Raw genomic sequence first — 25,640 nt, forward strand, 5'->3', positions numbered from 1 at the left:
AGACATGACTTCCCTGGTGGCTCAGACAGTAAAGAATTCTTCTGCAGTTAGGGAATGAACTCGGCAGACTTCGTTCTACTGGTGGGAAGATATCATTATAAGAAGTCTCTTGCACTTTAAAACTAGTGCTCTATACCCGCAGGTGCCAAAGGACAGCCGCCCACACACAGTAGGCACACATTTTCTTTAGATACCTGCATTTTCCCTCCAGATCTGAGAGACTTGCTTGTAGAAATCCATGGCCCCCTTGTTTTCCACCGAAGTAGGAAATGTCACTGCCTGTCTCCTTGTAGGGCTGGCCTTGGGGAAGTCCTAGGGAAGGAAGGCTCCTCCTCTAGTAAGCATCTCCAGCTTCAGTTTTTTATTGTTGTTTAGTCATTGTGCTGTGCTCAGTCATGTCCGACTCTGTCCATAGAGATTCTCGAGGCAAGAATACTGCAGTGGGTTGCCATGCCCTTTTCCAGTGCATCTTCCCAACCCAGGGATCGAACCCAGGTCTCCCTCATTGCAGGTGGATTCTTCACCGTCTGAGCCACCAGGGAAGTCGTGTCTGACTCTTTAGTGACCCCCTGAAATGTACCCCTCCAGGCTCTTCTGCCCCTGGGATTTCCCAGGCAAGAATACTGGAATTGGTTGCCATTTCTTTCTTCCCAACCCAGGAATCGAACTCAGGTCACCCATGTCTCCTGCATTGCAAGCAGGATTCCTTTCCACTGAGCCAGCAGGGAAGCCCGCAATCAAGCCCGCAATCACTGGATCAGGGCCCTTTAAGAGGCAGGCACTGAGGGGCGGGGCAAATTAAACCACGCCCCGGTCGCGAGGGCCAGGCGCGCTTGCGCGGCTTTCACGCGGTTCCGGATCTTGCTTTTGGTTCCGAAAGCAGTTTGAGAGAAACTGAGGCTCCGAGAAGGAACGACCACTCCCTAAACCGATAGGAAACCTATTTACCTTCCTTGGACCCACTGTGAAAGGCCTGGCCTGGGATCGTTAGCAGTGTCTCCGAAACTCCAGGTTTTTCCACCAAGGGGTTGGTTGGTCAAGGAGACATTTAGGCCTGGAGAGACCGGGCAGTGATGGATCTTGTGCCGCGCTACAGGTGAGGACGCGTAGATTCTGAGGCGTGAACAGAGTCGCGCTCTGGCCGCCTGGATTCGAACCTGGACTGAGCCCAGCTCTGAGTCCTGCGAGGCCTCGTGGAACCGAGATGGCCCACTCTTTGGTTTGTCCAGAGACAGTGAGCAGGTGAGAGCCCCGGGCAGGGGTGGGGTGTGAACGGGGAGCAGGCAGTGGCGGACGAGGCCCTTGGCCTGGAGTGCCGTCCCTAAGGGGCAGACAGAAATGAGGGAAGCGGTGGTGAGGAAGGGGTGAGCCAGGGATTAGGTGAGCCCGCGCCACGGTGCTCAGCACCTCTCCACGCTGCGACTCTGCCTTTAGGGTGAGTTCGGTGCTGAATCGGAACACCAGGCAGTTTGGCAAGAAGCATCTGTTCGACCAGGACGAGGAGACGTGTTGGAACTCGGACCAGGTGAGGCACTCTCTCCCTGGAGTCTCCACCCCTAGTGTGAATCAGAATCAGGGCGGGGAGTCTAAGAGATTCCCTATTGTTCCAGTGGTTGAGAGACTGATTTCCCTGCTGAGCGTGTGAGTTCAACCCCTGATTTTGGAACTACGATCCTACAAGCTGTGCTGCACTGCCAAAAGAAATGAATGAAAGAATTAGGGGTCCAGTGTCCCCTGAGAATTTGGGGGCTCCCCAGCTGGGCAGATTAGCCAGGAAGGGAACCTGTGCTCACACTATGCTCCCCACCCCTCATGGACTGTGTGAATGAGAGAGACATGGCAGGGCTGCGTCTGAAGTGCTCATGGGCCTTTCCTTTTCTGTCTGCTTCCAGGGTCCCTCCCAGTGGGTAACACTGGAGTTCCCCCAGTGCATCTGTGTCTCCCAGCTGCAGATCCAGTTCCAGGGGGGCTTCTCCAGTCGCCAGGGCCGCCTGGAAGGTACTGGAAAACCCTGGAAAGTAGGGGATTAGAGAGGGCTCGCTGGTCTCACTGCCTCTTTCTCTGCTACAGGTTCTCTGGGGAGTGAGGCTCTTAGCAAGATTGTGGATTTTTACCCTGAGGACAACAACTCGCTTCAGATATCCTGTTTCAGCCGCTGGGTGGGATGATCTGTGCCTCTGAAAGCTGTGGGCCCCGGCCTGTGACCTTGGGCAAGTGGCCTCTAGGTCTCCACTGGTTCACCTGTAAAATGGGCTCACGACAGTCTGTTCTGTGTGAGAGCTTCTCAGGGACCAACAGTGTGCGGGTGACCCAGCGCAGTGGATGTATCTGAGCTGGGGCTGGCAGGTGGGAAAAGATAAATCTGTTTCCCTTGACTGTTCAGCTTACACCTTCCCAGTGCCACCTGCTGAGGTGGACCGGCTGAAGGTGACATTTGAGGACACCACTGATTTCTTTGGCCGAGTGGTCATCTATCACCTACGTGTGCTAGGGAAGAAGGAGTGAGGCTGCTGGGTGGCTGCCTCCTCCAGGAAGCACAGCAGAGTCCTTCAAGTTCTGCACAGAAGGTTTATTGGTTCCTCTTGGAAAGGGCCCCCTCCCACCGTCTGTCCAGGAGCTGCCTTTGAAGCCGGTTCTGGGTTCCCCCAGCTCTGGGTCAACCATTTTGTTCCCTGAGTGTCTTGAGTCCCTGGTGGGCAGTGTTTACTCGGGGTCGGCAGGCACCAGGTTGCTCTGGAAGAGTTTGAGGATGTGGTTCTCGATCACCTGTTGCACTGGGAACAGAACAGGGAGGAGGTGGGCCACGAACTGAACGGCGGCTGCAGAGGCACAGGCTGACCTGTACCTTCCCCTCGGGGTATGAGCAGGGCCCTCAGCCCTGGGGCCTGGATGGAGGACCCATTTCCTCCTCAGGGAGGTCAGATCCATGCCAGAGAACAGCTGGGAAGACAGAGGGCCCCTCCCTAGCAACCTCAATTTCCCCGAAGTTTGTAAAAATGCATTTTGGGAGGTTTTTCAGTTATAAAAATATTCCTTACCCAGCAAAATTGACAAACTGGAACTTTTAGAGTTGAGAAGGACTGTGAGAAATTATTTGTTTCAAATGGACTAAAACTTCATCAAGAAAGGATGGAATGGGATATTTCCCGTGCACCACCCCCCATGACCCCAGGGATTAGTTCTGTTAGGATCTCCCCATTTTCTGAAGTAGGGACTCAAACTGGGGTCTGTCTCCAGCCCCCATTCACATCCACTTCCTGCCATGGAGGGGGCTGGTCTCCACGGCCATGCGCACTGTGGCCCTCGTGGTATCCTCGCCCCATCGGGGCCTCCTTTAGACCACTCAGTGCCTGCACGTCCCTCCATTATGGCCCCTGTCACCGATACACATCGGCCTCCTGCCCCAGTACACGGGAGCCCCGAGAGCTGGGACTAGTACGTGCCCAGGCCAAGTATACACCAGCACCTGATGTTTGCTAACATGAACACTCGCTGCTCGCATCTGACATCCAAAAGGGGTGTCCCGGGCACCCTGCTGTGGGTTACCCCACCTACAGCACCCGGACACTGCCTCCAAGGGTCTCAGGCCAACCTTTCCGATATCCCAAGGCCACGGCGAGGTCCATCGGGGTGTAGCCGGAGTCTGCCTCAGTGGTGAGATCAGCTCCTCGGGCTGCAAAGCAGAACAGGTGCTGCAGAGGAAGCTGGGCTGGAGACTAGGAGCCTGGGTGGGGTGCGGAGGTGCAGGGACTACCCACCACGCAGCCACGGGTCTGCTGGTAGCTGTGTGGCCCTGGACTAGAGCCTGACTTGATGCATGTGGCCACTGGGATCTCCACCTCCAGGGTCTCTGAGGTATGCAGAGTGTGGGTGCTCAAGCCAGTTGGCCAGACCCCTGTGCTGTTCCTGCCACCTCCTATCCCCACCGCAGTCCTCCAGGAGAAAGCTCTTACCCATCCCAAGAGCAGTTCAGGCAGAGCTCAGACCCCTCCCTGGCCGCCAGGATTCCTGCAGGGCCAGCCTCTATTCCACTTACCCAGCAAGGCCTCCACGCACTTCACATGGTTCCCACGCACGGCGTACAGCAGTGGCGTCCCTCCATTCTGTCAGGAACGGGTAGAGGACCACCGACACCGTCTTTCCCAGGTTCTCATGACACCCCCATACCTTCCAATTTAATGTGGTTCCTCCTGTTTGTCACTTGGCCCATCTAGTTTCTTCCCTGGATCTCAGCTTACATACTGCTTCTTCCAGGAAGCCCACCCTGACTTCCCTTGGCTCTCCAGGCAGCCTCGGCTCTGTTCACTACATCTGAGCTGTTTATGTGTCAGCTAAACCCCTCAAAAAAAAAAAACAAAACAAAACAAAAAAAACTGGGAGCTCTGTGAGGCTTGGGGATGGGTCTCAGCACTCCGAACAGACTTGGTACCCTGTGAGGCGCCCAGGGCCAGTAGGTGGCGCCTCACCCAGTCATAGATGTTGATGTCCACGTCTCGTTCCAGCAGAAGCCCCACGATGTCCGTGTAGCCACCGGTGCTGGCCAGTGACAGGGCACTCTCCCGCTCCTTGGCCAGGATGTGGGGGTCGGCACCCTGGGAAGAGCAGAGGGGGCAGTGACAGAGCCAGGGCAGAGGGAGGGCTGGGGGCAGCCTCTGCAATCCTGGGGCCCCCGTGTTAGCTCCATCTTACAGACACGGCCCCAGCAGACTCAGCTGAAACCGCTGCCCGCCCTCCAGTCCTCAGGAAGCCCCCAGCTGGGCTGGGACGCACCCACTCAAGCAAGAAGCGGACAGTCTCGATCTCTCCAAAGGCGGAGGCCCAGATGAGGGGGGTGAAGCCGCGCTCGTCCGGCTTGTTGATGAGGTTGTCGCCTGGCAGGAGGGGGGTGGTACCACTGGGATGTACCCCTGCCCACTCTCCCCAAGGCTGTAGAACTGGGGACGGGGTGGGCGGCTGGGGTCAGGTGTGGGGCAGGGAGGCATACGTGTGGATGACACATGTGGACATGCGCAGGCACATGTACAGACGTAGGCACACATGTGGAGGCTCAGGTCATGTCAGCAGCCACACGCACACACCAGCAGGTGAAGTCACGCTGGCGTACGCGTGTGGGCATGGACACACTGGCACACACGTGTGGGCACACACCTTTCCTCAGATGCTCCTTCAGTTGGCTCAGCTCCCCTTGGGCTGCGAGCTGGTGGATGGACAGGGCTGGGGGCCAAAGAGAGGCAGAGTCCTCACCTGTCCCATCCCTGCTCCATTACTCCCTGTCCAAAGTTGCGCCTCTCAGCCCCTGCCACCCCGCCACTTCTCTCGCCCCGGGGACCAAGGGCCCACTCACAGTCCAAGGTTGCTGGCAGGGCCGAGACCTCATTGCCCCGCTGCCGGTTGGTGAGGGTCGTTGAGTGCTTCAGGGAGTTGCCTGCTGGGAGAGAGAAAGGGCTTTGGTTTCCCCTCAGTATGTCTTGGGTTTTAAGGCCAGACCCTGGAGGCTTGGCAGAGAAGGCAATGGCGACCCACTCCAGTACTCTTGCCTGGAAAATCCCATGGACGGAGGAGCCTGGTAGGCTGCAGTCCATGGGGTCACCGAGTTGGACACGACTGAGCGACTTCACTTTCACTTTTCCCTTTTATGCATTGGAGAAGGAAATGGCAACCCACTCCAGTGTTCTTGCCTGGAGAATCCCAGGGACGGGGGAGCCTGGTGGGCTGCCGTCTATGGGGTCGCACAGAGTCAGACATGACTGAAGTGACTCAGCAGCAGCAGCTGAGGGCTTGGAATTACCAGAGGCTGTGCCTGTCTCCAGTATCCACTCACTCCACCCTCTCAGAGGCCCAGGGTGTATATTTCTCCTCCATCCTGGCGAGGTTCTGCACAAAGTCCCTGCCCTCAAGGGCCCATGGACAAGCCAGGGAGTCAGACAGAAATAGAAACAGAATGAAAGCTTAAGCTGAAATACGGGCTCAGGAGAAATGAAAAGCAGGTGGAAGAGGGGCAGAAAGAAGGAAGGGCGGGGGGTTAGTCCCCTTCAGAGAAAGTGGTCAGAAAGGGCCACTCTAAAGAGGCCCAACTGGGAGCCTGGCCAGCTGAAGAAACCTGGGGAGAGGTGCAGGAAGAGCATTTCACACAGCGGGAACAGCAGGGGCAAAGGCCCTTGGGGGACTGAGTAAGACACTCTCAAAAGATTCCCATCAAAAGAAATCCTTGGGTCCTCAATAAGTCAGACACAGAATTATCATCCGACCTAGCATGGTACCCCCCAAAGAGTTGAAATCACATGTTCAGACAAAAAGTGTACATACATGTTCACAGCAGCATTATTCACCAAGAGGAACAACCCAAATGTCCATCAGGGGTAAATGAATACAGTAAATATGGTCCTTCCATACTACAGATCAGTCAGCTATAAAAAGGACGAAGTACTGACACACATTACAAGGTAGGTGAACCTTAAAAACACGCTGAGTGAAAGAAGCCAAACAGAAAAGGCTGCATGTTGTATGAACCCATGTATAGGAAATGTCCAGAACAGGCAAGTGCATAGGAACGGAAAGCGGATTTTGGTTGCCAGGGGCTGGAAGAAGGGGATGGGGAGTGACTGCTAATACCTCTGGGGTTTTCCTTTTGGGGCGATGGAAGCGTTCTAGAACTACAAAGATGTGGAAGTGACACACCATGGTAACTTACTGCCACTGACTTGTAAGCAATTCCAGTTAAAATGGTTAATTTTATGTGCATTTTAACACAATTAAAAAAAAAAAAGTTAAGCAATCCCTCACAGGGTGGAGAGGGAAGACACATTCAAGGTGATGGGACATAAAGACAGAGGGCTCATCTTGGGCCTGATACGCCACCGTTCTTGCATCCCAGAAGCAGGAGTCCAGGGGAAGTATCCTACCTTGAGGTGAGGAGCTGCCAGCATCTGACTCAGGATTCCCAGGCTCCGGGGTACAGGGGAAGAGACTGAGGACCACAGTGTCTGAGCCGTCAGGGGCCTCGTCCCTGGGGTCTTCGGGGTCCCCAAATTCTGGGGTTAAAGGCTGCTGGGTCAGGCTGAGATCCTCGGCAGGTTGGGTGTGCTCCATGGGGAAAGCTGGTGGAAGGGCCAAACAGGGAGAGATGGCAATAATTATCAATAACTCATTAAGTAGGCACTGACTGCATACCTGGCCTTACACAGTAAGGGTGGGTAAACTCAGACTCAGCCAGAAAATTAACACCAGAGTCCAGTTTTAATTGGCCTTCTCAGACCTACTCCTTCCCACCACCAGAGAACACACAACAGGCATTGTTTAAAAGCCCTGGCTCTGGGGTCCGCTGTCTGTTTGAATCCCTCCACTTTATACGCTGTGAAAGCTTGGGCATCTGACTTAATTTCTCTAAGCCTCAGTTTCCTCATTAAAAAAATGGGGACATGAGGCCTAAAAAAATCATGTCTGTAAATATCTGAGCAGGAGGCCTGATACCCGGGCAGATCTTAATAAATGTCTGCTGTTGTTTTTTGGGGGGAGGGGGGAAATCCCTAGAATGAGCGAGGGCTCAACAAAGATGTGATTGGCTGCATCTCACCCTCCCCTCCCAAGCCAATCCATCAGGGTCCACTCACCTCCAGCTAGCCTCCTCTGTCACCCGACGCCGCAAGTCAGGGTACCCCCAAACTTGGGGGCGCAACTCACAAACTTTTCCAATTGATGTAAGGGGCAGCAAGATGGAGCCTGTACTGTCCGCGCCTTGCCTGCTTCTGCTGGGACGAGAGCAACTTGATACGCGACCGCTACCCCCCACCCCGAGTTCTCCCACTGCGCCTGCGCACCCCCGCCCCCCGCAAAAGTGCGGAAAGACTGGAGCAGTAGGAGCGGTTTCGGGCCCTTTAAGGCTTGAGGGAGGGCCGTGGCTTCCGCCAGGGCAAGAATTGTGCAGTTGCGCCTGCGCATTCCCGTCCCCGCCGCCCCGGAGGAAGCCTGGTAGGGTCGGGAGGGATGGGCGGGGCCTCAGAGAGCTCTCTCTCGAGTTCTCGGCTCTCGTCCTCCTCACCCCTAACTCCGCCCACGTTTTTCCTGACGCAGCCAATCGGCTCCGCCTTCGGGCTTTCTTTAGTAGAGGGGCGCGAGGGACTCCACCACTGCTGCCCCCTTCCGTAAACAATATCTCCTATGCAGGTGTGGGGGCTCAAGAGCCTCTGCAGGGATTTGGTGGCAGCAGTGGGGTACAAGTGCATGGAGTATTTCCCCAGTTTGTCTGCCTCCGGAAAAGCGGTTCGGTAAAGGAGGGAGCCCTTGCCCCTCCTCCGCCTGAGGCGTCCCTCCTGGAGCTTCAAGGGGTCTCCGGCCCCTCTTCACTCACCTCCCGATTGCCTCTTTCCCCAGTCTCTCAGTCACCGCCCTTCTGTCTGGGTTGAATAAGAATCTAGATGGGAAGACCAATTAGTACCGGAACTGGATAAGCGCGGCGTCCAGTTTCGCAGGGAAAGTTTAGGCTGTTGTCTCTACCTCCAGACTTCCGGTTCCGGTCCTCGGAATAGGGCCGTGGCTACTATGGAAGAACCCGAGATGCAGCTCAAGGGGAAGAAAGGTGGTGCGGGGCCCCACGCGGGGCGGGGCGGGGCGGAGGGGCCAAGGACTCGTAGAAGGGCAATCTGAAGGGGGTGACAGAGGGCCACGGCAATGAGGGAGCGTTTGGGGGCAGTGATTGAATTGCCAAGAAATCCCGGCTCAACCGCTGACTAGTTTTGAAACCTTTAGAGACTATGTGCCTCAGTTTTGTCATCTGTAAAATGGGGAGTATAATAGTCTCCTTGCCTCCCCCCATAAAATTATGAGAATTCAGTAACCTGATATGTTAAAACAATGTGTAAAACCCTGGAAGAATGCCAGGGGCGTGGCAATTGTTGTGTGTAACGTTTCCTTTATATTTAAGCATTTGCATATCTTTGTTGTTGGAGCCGCTAAGTCGTGTCCGACCCTTCGGGATCACATGGACTGTCAGCCCACCAGGCTCCTCTGTCCGTGGGATTCTCCAGGCAGGGATACTGAAGTGGGTTGCTGTGCCCTTCTCCAGTTGTATATATTTACATATTTGTAAATGACATAGTTACAAGTTACAAAATGCCACAAGCTATTTTTAAAGTGTCAATGTCGTTGTTAATTTGTTACATAGATTGTTGCTAGTGAATTATTTACATGTCACAAATACATTTAATTCCACATCCTTCATAACAGCACTGTGAGGTGTAAGCTATTACCACTGTGTTCATTTTCAAAAGGAGGAGCCCTAAGCGGGTAGGAGGACAGACAGTTTGCAGGTGGCAGGCTGGGCTCTGCCTGAGTCAGGGCACAGTGGTGAGCTGGGCACACCCAAACTGGACAGTCGCAAGCACAGCCTCCCTCGACTCCCAGACACCAGCAGGTTCTCCGTCACTAACTGCAGTGTCCTGGGCAGTGGAATGGCGTCCATCTCTGCAGCAAAGCTTAGGTGGGTTCTGTTATCCTCCCTTTTTTCCAGATGAGAGAACTGAGGCTCAGAGATACTCCTGCCCTCACAAATCCCAAGTCTTAGATAAACATAACCTAATAAAGAATAAGAATTTTTATATCTGAAACGAACAAAACATTGGAAGTCAACTATACTCCAATGTAAAATTTTTAAAAAAGAATAAGAATTTAAGTATAAGGGAAATGAATAAGTTCTGAGGTTGAGAGTGAGGTTGAAGGGACATCTGATTAAGCTTGGTAATTAGGGAAGGCCAGGAGGTGACATTTGAGCTGAGACATAAGGGGTGAAGGGAAATGAGAGGTGGGGGTGGAGGCAGTGTCATTGGCGGGATCAAGTACAAAGGGCTTGAGGTGACACAGTGTTCAGAGCTGTGCTGCAATGCTAGTCACAGTACTTATTCATATTTTAATTAAAATTAGGTAAAATTTAAAATTCAGTTTCTGAGTCACATTTCAAGTGCTCAGTAGTCGAATATGACTAGTGACTACCATATTGGGCAGTATAGTTTATAGAACCCTCCCATCATCTCAGAAAGTGCTTGTGGAGAGTGCTGAATGTCCATGGAACAGCCGTGAGGCCATTGTGCCTGGGGCAGAGGGCCAGGCAGGCGGTGGTGGGGGCGTAGTAAGAGCAAGCAGAACATGCAGAGCCTTCTGGGCCATGTGAAGCAAGGCAGATTTAATTCTCTGGCTGATGGAAGTCATGGGAGTGTTTCAACCAAGGGAGAGACCTATCTGATATGTTTAGTAGGAGCTCATCTCGTCTGTTTTGTGGGGATTGGATTGTTGGCAGGAAGCGGAGCAGGGAGACCAGGGAGCAGCAAAGTTTGGGATCTAGGTGAGAGACAGCTATGCCTGGACCAGTAAGGGCAGTGCGGTGGTAGAAGTGGGTGAGTTTTGGGCTTTGTTTTGTGACCGAACAAGCAGAAGCTGCTCATTGATGGGGTAGGAAGGGCAGGGACCACCATCTGGCTGCTGTTTTTGAGGCACACCCTGGGATGAGGAGTTGTCTCTAATTAACTTACTAAGAGAGCCCCACACAGGAGAGGGGGAAACAGGACAGGGTTGCAGAGGAGGCTGAGCAAGCAGCGACCTCAGGTGGAATCCTGCAGAGGGGAGCCACGGTCCATTCCCACAGGGGAGCTTATGGGGACGAGTCACACCTCTGAGTTGTTCGGACACTCAGCATGGGTCGTGGGCTTTCCTCCCCCTCGGTGGTCAGTCTTGGCCTAGAGCCATCCACCCATGTAAACTTGCAGGCACTTTTGGGTCCAGTTGCCAGTGGGCATCTGAAGAAGAATCTCTGATTTTGTCACAGGTAAATGAAATGTGAGTGGATCTGAGCGGGTAGCAACAAGCAAGTAGGTTTAGGAAGGGAAGGATCATGAATTCACTGGATACATTAATGTCATCAAGATTGAGGCCCTTCTGTGACTCCGAGATGGAGTTGTTTGGCCCTGCTGTGATCATCTGCAACCCATCACCAGGGCCACAGGTGACCCAGCTGGGAGGGATGCTGGGCACTCGTCTACTCTGGGTGGACTCACAGGTTGAGCAATCAGGAATCTAATGCTTTGTCTCCTTGATTCCCCGTCAACCCTTTCCCCCTCTCCCCACCGGCCCCACTTTGCCAACTGTCCATCCTGGACCCAGTTACTGACAAATTCACTGAGAGCGTCTACGTCCTGGCCAATGAGCCGTCTGTGGCCTTGTACCGGCTGCAGGAGCACGTGCGCCGCTCTCTGCCTGAGTTGGCCCAGCATAAGGTGAGTGTCCTGCCCTAGCGACTGACCTCTCCCAGGGTCTGCACCTTGTGAGCTGGGACCTGCTAGGTGGAACAGGGGCTGTTGGTGTAGGAGTTAAGGCCGGGACATGAGCAGGGAGGTGCATGGTCACTGACCCAGCTTGGGGCTGGACGGATACACGTGGGGTGGATTTGGAAGAAGAAGGTGCTGCGTCTGCTGTGACCCATGTGGTGAGAAGGAGGCAGCCACAGGAGGACCCAAGGGAAGGATGTGCCCAGGCAGAGAGAACAGCCTGTGCAAAGGTCCTGAGGCATAGCTGCCATGTGTTCACAGAAAGCCCAGACTGAGGAGGGGTGGGAGTTGCTGGAGGAAAGATTGGGGCTGGAGGGGGCGGGTCTCTACAGCCGTGGTGATTGGCGTTCGGGTGCTCCATTCCAGAGAACTGGGAGGAAGGAGGTAACAGCCAGCCATGCTCACGGCTCCCCACCCTCCACAGGCTGACATGCAGCGGTGGGAGGAGCAGAGCCAGGGAGCCATTTACACCGTGGAGTATGCCTGCAGGTGAGCACTGCCTGCCTTGCACCACGGTGGCCCGGGTGTTCGGGGGCTTCCGTCAGCTGCCTGCTGAGCCCTGGCCTGCCAAGCCCACCTGGGTAGGGGCAGGTGGAGCTCGACTCAGCTGGCCACAGGGCAGAGTTCCAGCCCAGACCCGTGCTTCTCACTATTTGATCCTCACGCTTCTTCCTCGTCCTCAGCAGCCCCCACCGTCTGTCACAGGAGGGGTCCTAAGGATTCCAGGAGGTGCCTCAAGAGGCCAGTGTTTCCCACCCACAGTCAGGACCACAGACTGGCTGGTGGGGTGGATGGCAGCCGGGGGTAGTGCCCAAAAACATTACTGTTTATTTTAAATTTTTATTTCTTTCTAATTTTTTATATTGTTGTAAGAGGCACATAAGTAAAATTTATCATTTTAACCATTTTTAAGTGGACAATTCAGTGGTTTCAAATATATTCACAATCCTGTGCAGCTATCCCCGCCACTCACCTCCCGAGTTCTTTTCATCTTGCAAAACTGAAACTCTGTCCCTGTTAAACATGAACTCCCCATTCACCACCCCCATTCCTGGCTCCTGCCATTCTACTTTCTGTCTAAAAATCTGACTGTTGAAGGGACCTCACATTAATGGGATTGTACATTTTTTTTTTTTTGTCTTTTTGTTGACTGTCCTCTTTCACTTAGTATCTTCAAGGTTCATCCACATTGTAGCCTGTGTCCAAATTTCCTTCCTTTTTTAGGGCTGAATACTATTCCAGCCTATAGCCAGATCACATTTTGTTTATCCATTCATCTCTTGGACACTTGGGTTGCTTCCATGTTTTAGCTACTGTGAATACAGTTTCTGTGACCAGGGATATACCATTTATTGTGTTTTCTTGTTTGCTTACCTTTCTCTAAATACCCAGAATTTTTAACCCCAAGTGAAAGATGCACCCGATAATAAAAAGCAGCAGTTGGTGCTTCTCCGTTTTATTGCAGCTTTGCCGACCTGCCTCCTGTGCTTCTTTGGCTCCCCGTGACTGTATTTCATGTCTGGGCTTGTTCCGTTTGCTTTAGGAGTTGGTGACTTAGGAGTGCTTTTTGCTCCTAGTACGGGCTGTAGGTTGTTTTGGTGGAGGCTAAACTGGCACCCCACTCCAGTACTCTTGCCTGGAAAATCTCATGGGTGGAGGAGCCTGGTAGGCTGCAGTCCATGGGGTCGCTAAGAGTCGGACATGACTGAGCGACTTCACTTTCACTTTTCACTTTCATGCATTGGAGAAGGAAATGGCAACCCACTCCAGTGTTCTTGCCTGGAGAATCCCAGGGACCGGGGAGCCTGGTGAGCTGCCATCTATGTGGTCGCACAGAGTCGGACACGACTGAAGCGACTTAGCAGCAGCAGCAGCAGACACTCCCCAGCAGTCCTTGTCCGTGGCACTGTGGGATTTGCCTGCCTGTTTCTGTTGTGTAGTCGAAGTTCCTTGACAGGAAGTCCTGTTGCTGGGAGTTCTTCCATCACCAGCCTTGACCCCTCTGCTGGGGCTGGAGGGTGATCTAGACTGATGGCATCTTCCTGGGGATTGTGGTCACACTCTTCTCAGCTCCAGGAAGAGTAGAAAAGATAAGAGAGTTTTTCTTGCAACTACTAAATAGTTCCTGGTCCGCCAAGAACCTTTTGGCCCAGGTTGGGGACTTCCCGGGTGGTCCAGTGGCTAAGAATTCAAGCTCCCAATGCAGCAGGCCTGGGTTTGAGCCCTGATCCGGGAGCTAGCGCTCATGTGCTGCAACTAAGAATTTGGATGTTGCAACTAAGGATCCCGTGTGCCACAGCTAAGACCTAGCACAGCCAAATAAAAACAATTTTTTTTTAAAGGCCCAGGTTTAAGGAAGAACAGATCAAAGTCTATTTTCTCCCAGTTCCACTAGCTGCCCTGTCCATTGCAGGAGCTTGGACCCTGGTTGGCTGTTCACACTTACATTTTAATGAATTAAAATGAAATAAAATGAAAGATTCAGCTCCTCAGTCTCACAAGCCACACTTCGAGTGCTTAACAGCCAGCTCAGTGGATAAAGAATGTGTCCATCATGTTCCAGAATGTTCCATGGGACCGCCTTGTGGTAGGCAGGGGGCCAATCTGCTCTGAACTCTGAGCACTTCTCTTTCGTGAGATGTAAATCTCTCTAATGCTGATAGACTGTTTCCTATGGACATGAAAGGGCCCTTTTAGTTGTTGAAAATGCCTCACGCAGTGTTAATGGTTGGTGTGAATCTGGAAGATACTCTATGGTCTGTTGGTTGGGCCAGTTGTGAACTTGTGTTAGACAGCTTTTTATCGAAGTTGACAGATACTAGGAAAGCTGACTGCATTTGGTGGTGTCAGATGAGCAAATGGACAGTCTGGGTTTCAGCCAGCGCTCCCCACCTTTGATCTCATGTCCATTTCCAGGCAGGTCCTTGACTGATAATAAATGGGAGTGACTTCTTTGTCTTTAATAGAAGGACTTGGAAACGACCTTTTATTTTTACTGCAGGTGTCATTGCACACACAGCTTTCTGGCCTTAGCGATGCCCAAGAGGTTTGCTGAATATTTCCTGTAGTGCTGTTGGAAACAACATTTTTATTAGACATTCATCAATGTGGCAGCAACGTCAGAGCTTAGCACAGCTTTGCAGAAGTGCCTCTCTAATGGTGCTGAGTCTAAACTCACTTTTAGCGCTTTTCACAGTCCAGCTGACAAGCTTCCTTCAGAGGGAGGAATAGGTTACCTAAAAGGAAAGCATGCTATTTAAAAAAATGAAAGCTGAGTGCTGAAGAATTTATGCTTGTGAACTGTGGTGTTGGAGAAGACTCTTGAGAGTCCCTTGGATTTCTAAAGGAATTCAGTCCTGAATATTCATTGGAAGGACTGATGGTGAAGCTGAGGCTCCAATATTTTGGCCACCTGATGTGAAGAGCTGACTCATTGGAAGAGACCTGACCTTGATGCTGGGAAAGATTGAAGGCAGGAGGAGAAGGGGACAACAGAGGATGAGATGGTTGGATGGCATCACCAACTCGATGAACATGAGTTTGAGCAAGCTCTGGGAGTTGGTGATGGACAGGGAGGCCTGGCGTGCTGCAGTCCCCGGGGTCACAAAAGTCGGACACGACTGAGCAACTGCACTGAACTGATGTTATTTTGAGTTATACGTGGTCTTTGCTATGCATGCGGGCTTCCTCTAGTTGCGAAGAGTGGGGGCTGCTCTCTAGTGGTGCTGCTCAGGCTTCTCCTTGTGGTGGCTTCTCGCCACAGAGCGCAGGCTCTAGGGTGCATGGGCTTCAGCAGTTCTAGCACACGGGCCCTAGAGTGCCTCTTCAAGCAGCTGCGGTGCACAGGCTTAGTTGCTCCAAGGCATGTGGAATCTTCTCAGACCAGAGATCAAATCCGTGTCCCCTGCGTTGGCAGGCAGAATATTATCCACTGTACCACCAGGGAAGCCCAAAGCATGTTATTTTTGAGGTCATCTTTGAACGCTTACAGCTTCTTCAAAGCATTAAATGGTCTAGCAGCCATCAAACAAAAGTTGTGTCTTGCCATCCAGTGTTCTGGTCCACAGGGAAATCTAAACTTTATGCACAGTAAGCCCTCAGGAAGGCCCATGGGATCCCCCAGCAGCTGGACAAACCACTGGGCCAGTGCGGGTATCCACTGAGGTCCGGTTGCAGGTGTCCACTGGTCTGGTCTGGTGCCGCTGACTGGGTCCCCCATCCCATTGCAGTGCCGTGAAGAACCTTGTCGACAGCAGCGTCTACTTCCGCAGCGTGGAGGGTCTCCTCAAACAGGCCATCAGCATCCGGGACCACATGAACGCCACGGCCCAGGGCCACAGGTAGCTGCTGGGACCGCCCGCCCCTGCTGCCCTCAGCCTCCTTGCTGCAAGGACCTTCGCTGCTCAGCCAGGAACTGCACCTTCTCGCTCCTTAGACAACTCCCTTTCTTGGTCTCACAGTGGCTGGTGACTTCCTCTTGTCCTTTGCTGTCTGTAGTGGGAGTTGAGTTAGTCCACACCCAGCTCCTGTGCGCTGCTGTGTGCTTGGGCTGGGTGCTGGGGGCGTGGCAGTGACCGAGACACGTTTGCTCGCGGCCTCAGGGAGAGGCACACGGCAACCAGGTAGACATGGAACAGACAAGAGCATTCCAGATACGTGTGAAGGAGGAGAAGGGGGCCCCTCTGAGGAGGTGGCAGAGATGCCAACAGAGGCTTGAACAAAGCGCAGACAAAGGTGACCATGGGTGGGTGTTCGGTGTGGCGGGGGGGGCAGAGGCCCTAGGCCTGGTGAGCTGGATGTGTTGGAGGACCGAGGCAGTTGTAACTGGAGTGGGTGCAAGCGGGGAGACGGGGCTAGGCAGGTGGGCAGGGACCTCGAGGGCAGCAGGGAGCGTGCCCAGAGCTGAAAGAGGCTTTGAGCCGATGACCAGATGGTGCAAGAATGAAAAGTGCTTACAGTCCTTACATAAGGGGGAGAAGTAGCTCTTTTTGGCTTTGTTTTCATTATAGTTTAATAAACATGCATTTGAACACCTATGTACCTGCTGTACCACTTCCCAGGTGGCTCGGTTGTAAAGAATCCATCTACCAAGCAGGAGACACGGATTTGATCCCTGGGTCGGGAAAATCCTCTGGAGTAGGCAGTGGCGACCACTCCAGTATCCCTGACTGGAGTACTGGAGTACTCCATGGACAGAGGCGCCTGGTGGGCTACAGTCTGTAGGGTCAAGAAGAGTCAGACACAGCTTAGCGACCCAGCGGCGGTGGCAGCAGCACGTGCTGTAAGCCGTCACTCAGCCTTGAGATGAGTCTGACTCCTGCAGTGTGGGGTTCTGGCATGCCTGTCCCCCACAAGGCCTTAGAAAGGAAGAAAACACCTTTATGTTGCTGTGTGTGATAACAGACACAAGGACCGTCAAAACCGAAAAAGCCTTGCATATGTGTAAGAAGGGGTATGCAGTGACCTGCCCTCTGAGGGTAGCATGAGCAGGGTTCTTGGGGGTTCACCGAATCACCAACTGGCTTCTCTGCCTCAGGTACATGACCGCCACTGGGACTGGAGTTCACTGCAGCAAGCTTTGCACACTACCCCTTCCCTCCCACAGCAAGGCCACAAAACCGATAGCTCCTACTTTCAGCTCAGTTGCCCAGCTGCTTCCAGAAGCCCTGCTTGTGCCTCTGAAAGACGCCAGTAGCAGCAGCCGCGTAGTAGCTGCTCATCCCCTCTTGCCTCTCTTCGCAAGCCCCAGGGATCTGAAGCTCCCAGACCTACATGAGACCCAGCCACAACCTCTGAAGTGGGTAGCTGGTCCTGTTTTTTACAAAGGATACCCTGAAGGCTCAGGCCAGGAGTCCTGGGAGACTGGAGTGTGACCCCAGTGTGCAGTCCAGTCTAGCCGAGCACGCCTCAGGGCCTTGGACCTCAGCCTCATAGATGCTGCACATGTTTTGTTCCAGCCCTGAGGAACCACTCCCACCCTCCTCAGCCTGATCCCGGAAGAGACTTGGAGGTGCTTCGGCCCCTCTGACCAGGTCAGTGCCAAGTGGACCTGGAGCCTCTCTGCTCCGTGTTCTGAACTAACCCATCCCCTCAGCATCTGAGGAGGGACCTGCTTGACTAACCACTGGGGTTTTCTCCCTGGGCTTGTTCAGTGGTTTCGTTTATGGGAAGCTAGAGAGTAGGGGCACCTGGTGCCCTCTGCTGCACAAGGCTGTCAGCCCATCTCTGTGGTGCTCTCTGTCATCTTCCTGCCTCTCATCCAGGCCACAGACCCTGTCTGGATCCCAAGGGCCCCTGCCCTTCAAGAAGAGCAGAGCCCCATTTTCGCTACCCTCCGTGTGCCACCTGCTTGCTTTACCCACACTCACTGTCTCAGGCAGAGCCCAGCATGGCAATTATCCACCCGGCTCTGGAATCCTCTTTCTACTGGTGACCTGCCGTGTGACCCTGAGCAAGTCCCTCCCCACTCTGGTCTCTGCTTTTCCCTTCCGTCACAGTGGTTCATTAGCGACAGAGAGGACATTACTACATACAGAGATGCCTGTTGCAGCAGTCAGCTACTGCTACATGACAAACTGTCCCCAACCTTAGCAGCTTATGACACCAATCATCTGCCTGCTTACGGTTCTGCAATTTGGCCTGGACTCGGCCACGTGGGGGCCATCCATGGTTCTTGATGGGGTCCGGTATTCTGAGGTAACCTCGCATCTGGCCCTTGACCAGTGCTGCCTGGTGTTGGGGGGAGTGTCTAGTCCATGTGGACTCTAGCGGGCCAGCCCAGGCTCCTCCTGGTGCTTGAGTGCCCGGGGTGCACACACTCCTTCAGCCTTCCCTTGCTGTACAGTTACAGGCGTCCCATTGGTCAAGGTCAGTCACGTGGCCAGGACCGGGACCAGTGGGAGAGGACTGCAGGAGGGCTAGTACCGGGAGGTGTGGTTGCCATCTGAGGAGAGCATGGCACCAAGACTGGCCTGGCGTCTTGTTCTGTGCTCATGCAGGGTAGACACAGGCAGACTGGAGGTGCCGAGGGGCTGACCGTGCCCGTGGCTTGTTTAGCTCTCAGCCTCCTGCTCATTTGCCATGGTGTGCGCTTGCGCTGCGGGTCTTCTCAGAGGGTCAGGGGAGGCCTAGATGGGGACAGGGACCCCTGTGCCTCCTCGAGCAGCAGCCCTGAGTGCCAGGAGGTGGCAGCGTTCGTGGGTGTGCAGGCAGAGTTCTTCTGGGGCTCCTGTCACGTGCTGGGCTTGGCTCTGGCTATTGGGGTAGTGAGGAACACTACGGATTGTAGGGTTGCTCAGGGGACCCCTGGGAGGGCCTGGAGCAAGAAGGGCTGCCAAGGGGGTCTGCTGGGGACCAGCCCCAGCTGATCCAGGGTGTTCGAAGGAGAGACGGCCTAGGCGACTATTTATATGCTAATTAGAGATATAAAGAATAATAGAATGAGGATAGCTCAGTAGGAAAATTCAGTGGAGAAAAGAGGCTGAGTAGCTTGGTTTACGCGGGAGACCAATAAAACTTCAAGACAAGAAGTTTGCACCACTTACGTAGGCCGCAGGCGCCCTCTCGAATAGCGGAAGGTGCCCCACCCTAGACACCTTCTCGAGTGGGTCTTAGAAGCCCAGGCATAATTAGTAAGCGTGGTGGGTTCCGCGGTCCAGATGGAGATACAGCTGGAAGTTAAAGGGAAGAATGACATGGGGAGACCAAGCGTTGGTGAGCAAGGCCCGTAGCTTTATTTTCAACAGGGGTTTTTATACCCTACGTTACACATAGAGGCTAATAGGGGATGCAAAGTCAGCAGTCTTTGATTCTTATCAAAAACCAGGGTTTCTTTCCTGCAAATTTATCGTATACAAATGGTTTAGGTAATTTACATCATCTTCTGGCCAGAAGGCCTACTAACATTTTATGACTCTTGACAAGGACTTATCAACAAAGACTTATTTTCTCTAAGAGTAATTATTTTAAGGTTTGGCGCCATCTTCCAAAGATAAAATTGCATTCCTACAGGGCGGATGTGTAATGGGCTTACAACAAAGAAAAGAATGTATTACCTTAAGGGTCTAAAGTTACTAACACCAAGGCCACTACTTATTTTTTCTATATACCAACTATTAATTAATACACATTCAAGGATACAATTCAGGGGATGTGAAAACTTGGCAACAAGCATTGACTCATCAATGAAATCCTTTACTAGTTTATTTTGACAGTTTTTAACTCTCTGAGAGGCTGTAAGCTATTTGAATATCTTAAGCTTCCCGTGCCTCTGGAGGCTAGGAGACTGTAAACAATCATATGCATAGCTGCAGGAGTCCGGGGAAACTTGTCAGGCGAGTTAGAGAGCCATCTGAGGGGTTTGGATTTAAACACTCCTAATTGCCCAGGAACTTTATTAATTGGAGCTGTAAGTTAACTCTTTGACAGAGAGAGAGCGAGATGGTGGTAGGGGACAGCCCCCAGTAAAGTCAGAGGTGAGAGCACAAAGCAATAAAGTAGGCAGACTCTGGTTTTTTGGGGGAAAATGCTCGAGAATATCCGGGCGGACTCCTGAGGCTCGATCCCGCCTTTGCGTATGCCGAGCCTCCTTCCTCATGACCTTTGTCACGAGTGGAATGCCTCACCGGCTCCCGGCAGGGGTCAGCCACCCACCCCATTTCACCACCCAGTGTTGCCCACCATCCCTGGACCCACACGCCCCCATCTCCTGCATCCTGTGCCCTGGTCCCACCCACCCTCGTGCCTCAGGAAACTGCCCTGCTGCCCCTTCTACCCCCTCCACACCCAGCGTGTTTCTCCTGCACCTGCCTGGAGGCTCCAGGCCAGCCACGAGTGCCCCGAATCATCTGCTGTCCCTTGACTGCTGTAGCCCCTCAGAACAAAGTGCTCTTTGGCGCCTCCTGATCCCACCTTTGTCGCTACAGACCCTGCTCTTCTCCCCAGAATTGCCGCCCCACACCCCCTCTCAGAGCCTCTACTCCCAGTGTTCCCCAGATGGCTCCCCCACAGGGTTATTGGTGACCTTTCACAGGTCTTCCCTGCTTCTCCAGGCCCAGGGCCCTACACACATCCCCATTTTGCAGAAGAGGAATCAGGCTCGGAGAGGCAAGGCAGGGTCAACATCATGACCGGAAATGCCAGGATTCACACCCAGACTCTCTAACTCCCAGTACTTCACCTCTTCTCTTGGCCCCACCCAGGATCCTGCTTCAGATGCCACCTCCTTGGGGCTCCCCTGAAGCCCTGGGGGCATCTCAGAGCTCACCTTGACTCTCATCTCTACCCCCCTAGCCTGACCAAAGCTGGACTCTTTGACACAACCTTGCGGGACTTGGTGGGGACCGAAGACCAAGCAAGTGTGGCCGGCGCATCCCTCTTGCCTCTGGGCCAGCCATGAACGTTCTGAGACGAGGCTTTGCTGCCCTTGGATTCTTACCCACCCCTCACTGGCCCTGGACATGGCCTTGGCCCCTCGGACCAATAACTGCTGCCATGACCACACACCTGCTGTGTGTCCAGCTCTGTGCCGGGTACTTCACAGTGGTCATCTTTCATCCTCAGACAGTCCTGTAAGGGAGATGTCACCCCAAATACAGATGGGAGAAGAGAGGCTCTGAGAGGTGGCGTCATTTGTGCAGGTCACACAGCTAGGGGAGAGCAGACCCTGGTCTAATGTGGTCCCAGCCCTGCCCCTGCCTTGCTGTGTGACATGGGGCCTGGCTCTCACCCTCTCTGGTCCTACCTTTCTCCATCTAGACAAGAAAGCATGGACTGGAGCCTTTTCTACAGACTAAGGCAGACATTTGTGTAATTGCCTGCCTGGACTGTGTTCTACGTCAAACAGAAATGCCCACCCCAAGGCCATATAGAGAAGACACCCTGACCCCAGGGGTAGGTGTGGGACCCTGGCCTGGCTAATCAGAGCGCCCCATCTCCCAGGTCACAGTGCTTGGTTCGAGATGGGCACGTGATCCAACGAGAGGTCTTCCCTGAAGATTTTGCTGGAAAAGTACGAAAAGTACCATCTTCTTTCTCAGGTTGGTAAGCTCAGCAGATGGAATGTGGAACCTAAGAACATCCAACCTGGGACCTTGGATCTAGCTGTACCTGACACAGAAAAATCTTAATTCTTCAGTTTCATGAGTCCCTAGAATCACTGCATTTGCCAAAATTGATCTGAGTCTGTTTCTGCTGACTTGAGGAGATCCCACACTGATCCCCGAGGATTCCAAGCCTGGGAGATCAGGGCCCCTGGTTTGTATGGCTCCAGGGTGAGCTGTGTGCCAACACAGTGCCCAGCAAAATCTATCAGGACGATCAGAATGGAGTTGTTGAGGGTACAGCCAGGATGGGCCCCAGGCTCACTGCTCTGGGAGCATCCCCCAACTTGGCCCTGTGAAGTGGTTCAGAAGGGTGGGGAGCAGAGAGGGTCCCGGTCGGGTGCCAGGGCTGTAGAGGGGCCTGCGGGCCTGGGAGGAGGGATTGGGAAATAACTGCCTTCCGCCATCAGGAAATGGTCAGCCCTCCGTCTTCTCTGCTAGGGTGTCCTGGGGGTCTGGGTGCCACTGTTCTGTTTTCCCTCTGCCCTAACTCAGTTTAGAGGGAGGAGCCTCAGGTTCACTACTGTAGGCCCTGACTGGTGTGTAGTTGGCCCCCCGAGACACTCTCTTCATCCACTCTGAAAGCACCTCTTGTCCATCTCCTTCCACCGTGAAGCCGTTTATCCAGCAAACACTGATCTGTCAGAGCTAGGACCTGTCTACCCCAGGGGATGCCCTGGTGAGCCAGACAGACTGACCCTGGCCTCAGAGCTCAGACCCCCTAGACGGTCAGCTTAGTGATGAAATTTCATGAATCCGAGGGCCAACCTTGGATGGTTCAGGCAGAGTGAGCTAGCGGGGAGCAGTCATGGGGTGCCCTAGACCTTCCGAGGCTCCCTATCACCCACAGTCTCTGAACACGACCTCAGCCAGTGACTAATAGTACTGTCAAAGAGGTCTGTTCGAGACTGTGGGTTGTCAGATCCCACCACCACTGCAAGTCCTGTGCGCCCGGGGGGTGTGATTACTTTTGCCTTTCATTCCTATGGCCAATTTGCCCTTCACTCCTGGTGAATATCCCTGGGGCTTCCCCCATAGCTCAGTTGGTAAAGTATCAGCTTGCAATGCAGGAGACCCGGGTTTGATCCCTGGGTCGGGAAGATCCCCTGGAGAAGGAAATGGCAACCCACTCCAGTATTCTTGCCTGGAGAACCCCATGGACAGAGGAGCCTGGCCACCTACAGTCAATGGGGTCCCTAGAGTCGAATTCGACTTAGCGACTAAACCACCACCTGGCGAACGTCCCACCCCCGACGACCGCCAGGGGGCGCAAGAGGCAAAGCCTTGGCGGGGCTCTCCACCTCTGAGCGGTCACTGTCCGCAGTCTTGGCAGATCTAGAGAGTGCAGTGTGAACCTCTGCCCTTTTTCACCTCATGCGTCCTTGCTCCAGTTATCCAGAAAGTGAATTAGGACTTCGAGAGGCCACTACCCAGAAAGACCTCGCACCTGGCCCCATGCACTAGTGGCCTCATCTATTCACCAGAGTGGAGGGTGTGGGCATTCCCTAGCTCACTAAGACTTGCTCTCAGAAACGACCTCCTAAAAAAAGAAAAAAAGAAACGACCTCCTCGTGCCAAGAGACATTCAAGTAGGGATCCTAGTGCCCGTGAGAGTGGAGGTAACCTGGAAGGGCTCCTTGGGTAACGTGTGGGACCCCTCTTTTAGATCTCTGGATGGAGTAAAATGAGGCCCGAGAGGGCAGCGACTTGCCTGCGGCTGGTCCACGGTGGTCAGGACAGGAGTCAGACATGAATTTTGACTTTCTGTTTTGAGTCCTGATCCAAGTCCGGGTACTTATTTTACTCCTGCCCTGCCCTCTCAGAGGGTCCTGCTCCTGGGAATCCCGTTGCCAGCCCCACCTCATCCCTCAGCAAGGCCTCTGGTTGCCCCAAGGTTGGTCCCCAGACCCCTAGACTACTCAGAACCTCTCCAGTTTTTCAAGAAACCCATGAAAACACCCCTTTTGTGCTACCACAACACACAGCCCAATCGCAAGGAGATCCCAGACTCCAGGAGACAGAGATGAACACAGGCATTTCTGAACCTCTGGGCCAGTGCTGAGGTGGGAAGAGGGATGGGGGTGTCAGAACACCAGATGGAAGGGGGATAATGAAGGCTTTGGGAGGAGGAGGGGGTATTGGAGACCGAGCTTGAAACACTTCTACCCCTGAGGAGGCACCACTATTGTCCCCGTTGTTCCCATGAGCAAACAGGCTCAGAGGAGTGAAGTGACTGGCCTGAGGTCACACAGCAAGTGGGAGTCAGAACAGGTGGGAACCCAGGGTCCTTGAAGCCTGAAGCCCTACCCACTGAACCACACTGCCCTTACCATGGAGGAGCTGTCAAAGGCTTCCCCTGCTGACATTCTGGGAGACTATATGGAGAAGGGAGACTTGGGGGGAGCAGCTTCTACACCTACTTAACCTTCCCACCCCTATCCACCTTCCCCATCTACCAGGCCTCTTCCCAGATCTCCCTCTCCAGCCTTTTCTATTCCAATCTCCCCTGAAATCTCCCTTTCAACCCCCAGTCTCTTACTCCAGCTCCTAAGAGGGTCCCCTCATCAGAAAAGACTGAGGTCAAGGTTCCTGATTGCCCCACGGGAGGATGTGGGCCCACACGAGCTAACGCAGCCAGTGATGGGCACACGTATAGGACAGGAACAGGGGTAAAGGCGAAAAGAAGGAGCCATTATAGGAAACTGAATGATGGAAGAGGGTCTGGACTGGGTTGGGAAGGGGGTTTGGGAAGGAGAGAGGTGGAAGGGGGCCACATGGCCGGGGCGAGAATGCAGGAGGGAGCCCCAGTGGTGGGAGAGGGCGGGAGGTGTGCCCCACGGTGGGCATCCCCAGCTGGCTCAGCTCGGGCTGCCCCCAGGGCTGCTCCAGCTGCTGCCCTCACGTAACCAGAGCCTGCCTGTTGCATCAGAGGCAAGCAGGCGGTCTCGGGTAAACAGAGCGGCCCTCGAGGGGCCCAGGGCTCCCTAGCCACCTCCACACTCTGCAGGACTCATTCTGTGCCTTGGAGCCTAGGCAGAAGCCCCCAGCCTGGTCTGGGTCACCTGAACATCTGGTGTTGGGCACTGAAGGGCAGCAAGGATGGGGTGGGAGAGGCAGGAAACCTGATCCCCACCAACCCTAGTTTTTTTTTTTTTTTCCCAAAGAAAAATCTGTTTGCCGGCTAGGGGTGCAAACTGCCCATGTCGCAGATTGGGAAACTGCTGTGTGGGGAGAAGCACAAGCCTTCCAGGACCTCTGTTCCCTCCCTCAGTGTCCCTCACATACTATATGGCCACATGTTCCCTCCTGAGTCCAGAGCTCTGATCATCTGTTGTGTTCTGAGAAGAATGACAGACAGCCATTGCAACTCACCTACTCTCCCCTTTCCTCTGCCCCAAATGGGCCCCCTCCTCCTATCTCCACGCCCTTCTTTAAAGGGCCCCCAGCCCAATCTACTTCCACTCACTGCTCAGGCTTCATCTTTCCCCACCAAAGAATGTTCTGCACTTTCTCTACCCCCTTGCAATTCCTCTTGGAAAAACTCACCAGTGACAAACTCTTACTCATGCTTCAAGGCCCATTACAAATGCCCTTCTTTAGGGGAAGCTCTCCAAACTGGGGGCTTCTCCAGGATCACCCAGTCCAAAGTCATATTCATCCTGGAATCCTTTCCACCTTGATTCACTCCCTAATCTTGCTCTGATCCCCCTCTGGGTTTGGGACCTGTCGTGGGTGGTGCTGGGATCCCAGAGAGGGGTCGAGTCCCAGAAGGTGACCACTTCAGGAGGAGGGTGCCCAGTTACCGAGGGCTCTGTTATCCTCCTGTCGAAGCATGTGGGTCACACATGCCGCTGCAGAAGGGACGCAGCTGGGTGAGGCCACGAGCGATCCCAGAAGCCTCTTCTGCAGTCCCTGAATCTGGGTGAGGGCAAGGGTCAGGGTTGGCTGCGAAAAGGTCTCTAGGTCTGGGGCCTCAGGGTCCCGATCGGAGTTACATTTCTTAGGTTGGTGTAAGTCCAGGGTAGGAGATAGCAGGGGTTACAGACAGGGTCCGAATTAGGGTCAGGCTCAGTGGTAAGGTTAGGGTCGCCCACTGACAGCGGGGGATGCCTGGCAAGTCTGATCCAGCCCCCTTCCGGTCCCCATCCCTCATTATACTATTTCCCCACCTCACGGTCTTCCAGCGTCGGATTCCCGATCCCGGAACTCCCGGGACCCGGCCACGCCC

The 25,640-nt window shown here is 53.8% G+C and overlaps 3 protein-coding genes across 9 annotated transcripts; 2 read left to right on the top strand and 1 right to left on the bottom strand.

Annotated features, from left to right (window-relative positions):
• The first annotated feature begins 803 nt into the window (after positions 1-803).
• Positions 804-12,219, top strand: NR2C2AP (nuclear receptor 2C2 associated protein). 2 transcript variants are annotated; one of them, XM_061421457.1, is made up of 11 exons: positions 804-1,011; positions 1,097-1,242; positions 1,435-1,525; positions 1,893-1,998; positions 2,071-2,138; positions 2,389-7,968; positions 8,500-8,575; positions 9,267-9,475; positions 11,149-11,261; positions 11,679-11,801; positions 11,999-12,219. In XM_061421457.1, the coding sequence occupies exons 2-6, from the start codon at positions 1,205-1,207 to the stop codon at positions 2,503-2,505; spliced, it is 420 nt and encodes a 139-aa protein (XP_061277441.1). In that variant the 5' UTR covers positions 804-1,011; positions 1,097-1,204; the 3' UTR covers positions 2,506-7,968; positions 8,500-8,575; positions 9,267-9,475; positions 11,149-11,261; positions 11,679-11,801; positions 11,999-12,219. The 2 variants fall into 2 exon arrangements, with proteins under 2 accessions (XP_061277441.1, XP_061277440.1); XM_061421456.1 differs by having other exon boundaries at positions 804-1,242.
• RFXANK (regulatory factor X associated ankyrin containing protein) lies at positions 2,555-7,089 on the bottom strand. Of its 4 annotated transcripts, none has more exons than XM_061421453.1 (9): positions 6,903-7,089; positions 5,345-5,425; positions 5,149-5,214; positions 4,771-4,871; positions 4,467-4,592; positions 4,037-4,103; positions 3,759-3,850; positions 3,593-3,673; positions 2,555-2,774 (listed from the first exon to the last, which is right to left on the bottom strand). In XM_061421453.1, the coding sequence occupies exons 1-9, from the start codon at positions 7,087-7,089 to the stop codon at positions 2,763-2,765; spliced, it is 813 nt and encodes a 270-aa protein (XP_061277437.1). In that variant the 3' UTR covers positions 2,555-2,762. The 4 variants fall into 4 exon arrangements, with proteins under 4 accessions (XP_061277437.1, XP_061277436.1, XP_061277439.1 ...); XM_061421452.1 differs by having other exon boundaries at positions 5,345-5,428; XM_061421455.1 differs by lacking the exon at positions 3,759-3,850.
• Positions 8,506-21,487, top strand: BORCS8 (BLOC-1 related complex subunit 8). Of its 3 annotated transcripts, none has more exons than XM_061421459.1 (6): positions 8,506-8,575; positions 11,149-11,261; positions 11,737-11,801; positions 15,542-15,652; positions 17,270-17,344; positions 21,252-21,487. In XM_061421459.1, exons 1-5 carry the CDS (start codon positions 8,539-8,541, stop codon positions 17,301-17,303), a joined length of 360 nt encoding a protein of 119 aa, XP_061277443.1. In that variant the 5' UTR covers positions 8,506-8,538; the 3' UTR covers positions 17,304-17,344; positions 21,252-21,487. The 3 variants fall into 3 exon arrangements, with proteins under 3 accessions (XP_061277443.1, XP_061277444.1, XP_061277442.1); XM_061421460.1 differs by having other exon boundaries at positions 21,350-21,487; XM_061421458.1 differs by lacking the exon at positions 21,252-21,487 and adding an exon at positions 20,604-21,076.
• The last annotated feature ends 4,153 nt before the right edge of the window (positions 21,488-25,640 follow it).

The sequence above is a fragment of the Bos javanicus genome, chromosome 7 (assembly GCF_032452875.1).
Source record: "Bos javanicus breed banteng chromosome 7, ARS-OSU_banteng_1.0, whole genome shotgun sequence".
Lineage (NCBI taxonomy): Eukaryota > Metazoa > Chordata > Mammalia > Artiodactyla > Bovidae > Bos > Bos javanicus.

What these genes read in the sequence shown, in the direction of transcription:
- NR2C2AP (XM_061421456.1), top strand. Translation starts at nt 1,205, where the DNA reads ATGGCCCACTCTTTGGTTTGTCCAGAGACAGTGAGCAG. An exon ending in CGTGTTGGAACTCGGACCAG is followed by an intron (nt 1,526 to 1,892) that starts GTGAGGCACTCT and finishes GTCTGCTTCCAG; the next exon opens with GGTCCCTCCCAGTGGGTAAC. An exon ending in AGGACAACAACTCGCTTCAG is followed by an intron (nt 2,139 to 2,388) that starts ATATCCTGTTTC and finishes TGTTCAGCTTAC; the next exon opens with ACCTTCCCAGTGCCACCTGC.
- RFXANK (XM_061421452.1), bottom strand. Translation starts at nt 7,089, where the DNA reads ATGGAGCACACCCAACCTGCCGAGGATCTCAGCCTGACCCAGCAGCCT. An exon ending in GAAGGAGCATCTGAGGAAAG is followed by an intron (nt 4,872 to 5,148) that starts GTGTGTGCCCAC and finishes CCCTCCTGCCAG; the next exon opens with GCGACAACCTCATCAACAAG. An exon ending in TCCGCTTCTTGCTTGAGTGG is followed by an intron (nt 4,593 to 4,770) that starts GTGCGTCCCAGC and finishes TGCTCTTCCCAG; the next exon opens with GGTGCCGACCCCCACATCCT.
- BORCS8 (XM_061421459.1), top strand. Translation starts at nt 8,539, where the DNA reads ATGGAAGAACCCGAGATGCAGCTCAAGGGGAAGAAAG. An exon ending in GCAGCTCAAGGGGAAGAAAG is followed by an intron (nt 8,576 to 11,148) that starts GTGGTGCGGGGC and finishes TCCTGGACCCAG; the next exon opens with TTACTGACAAATTCACTGAG. An exon ending in ACCGTGGAGTATGCCTGCAG is followed by an intron (nt 11,802 to 15,541) that starts GTGAGCACTGCC and finishes ATCCCATTGCAG; the next exon opens with TGCCGTGAAGAACCTTGTCG.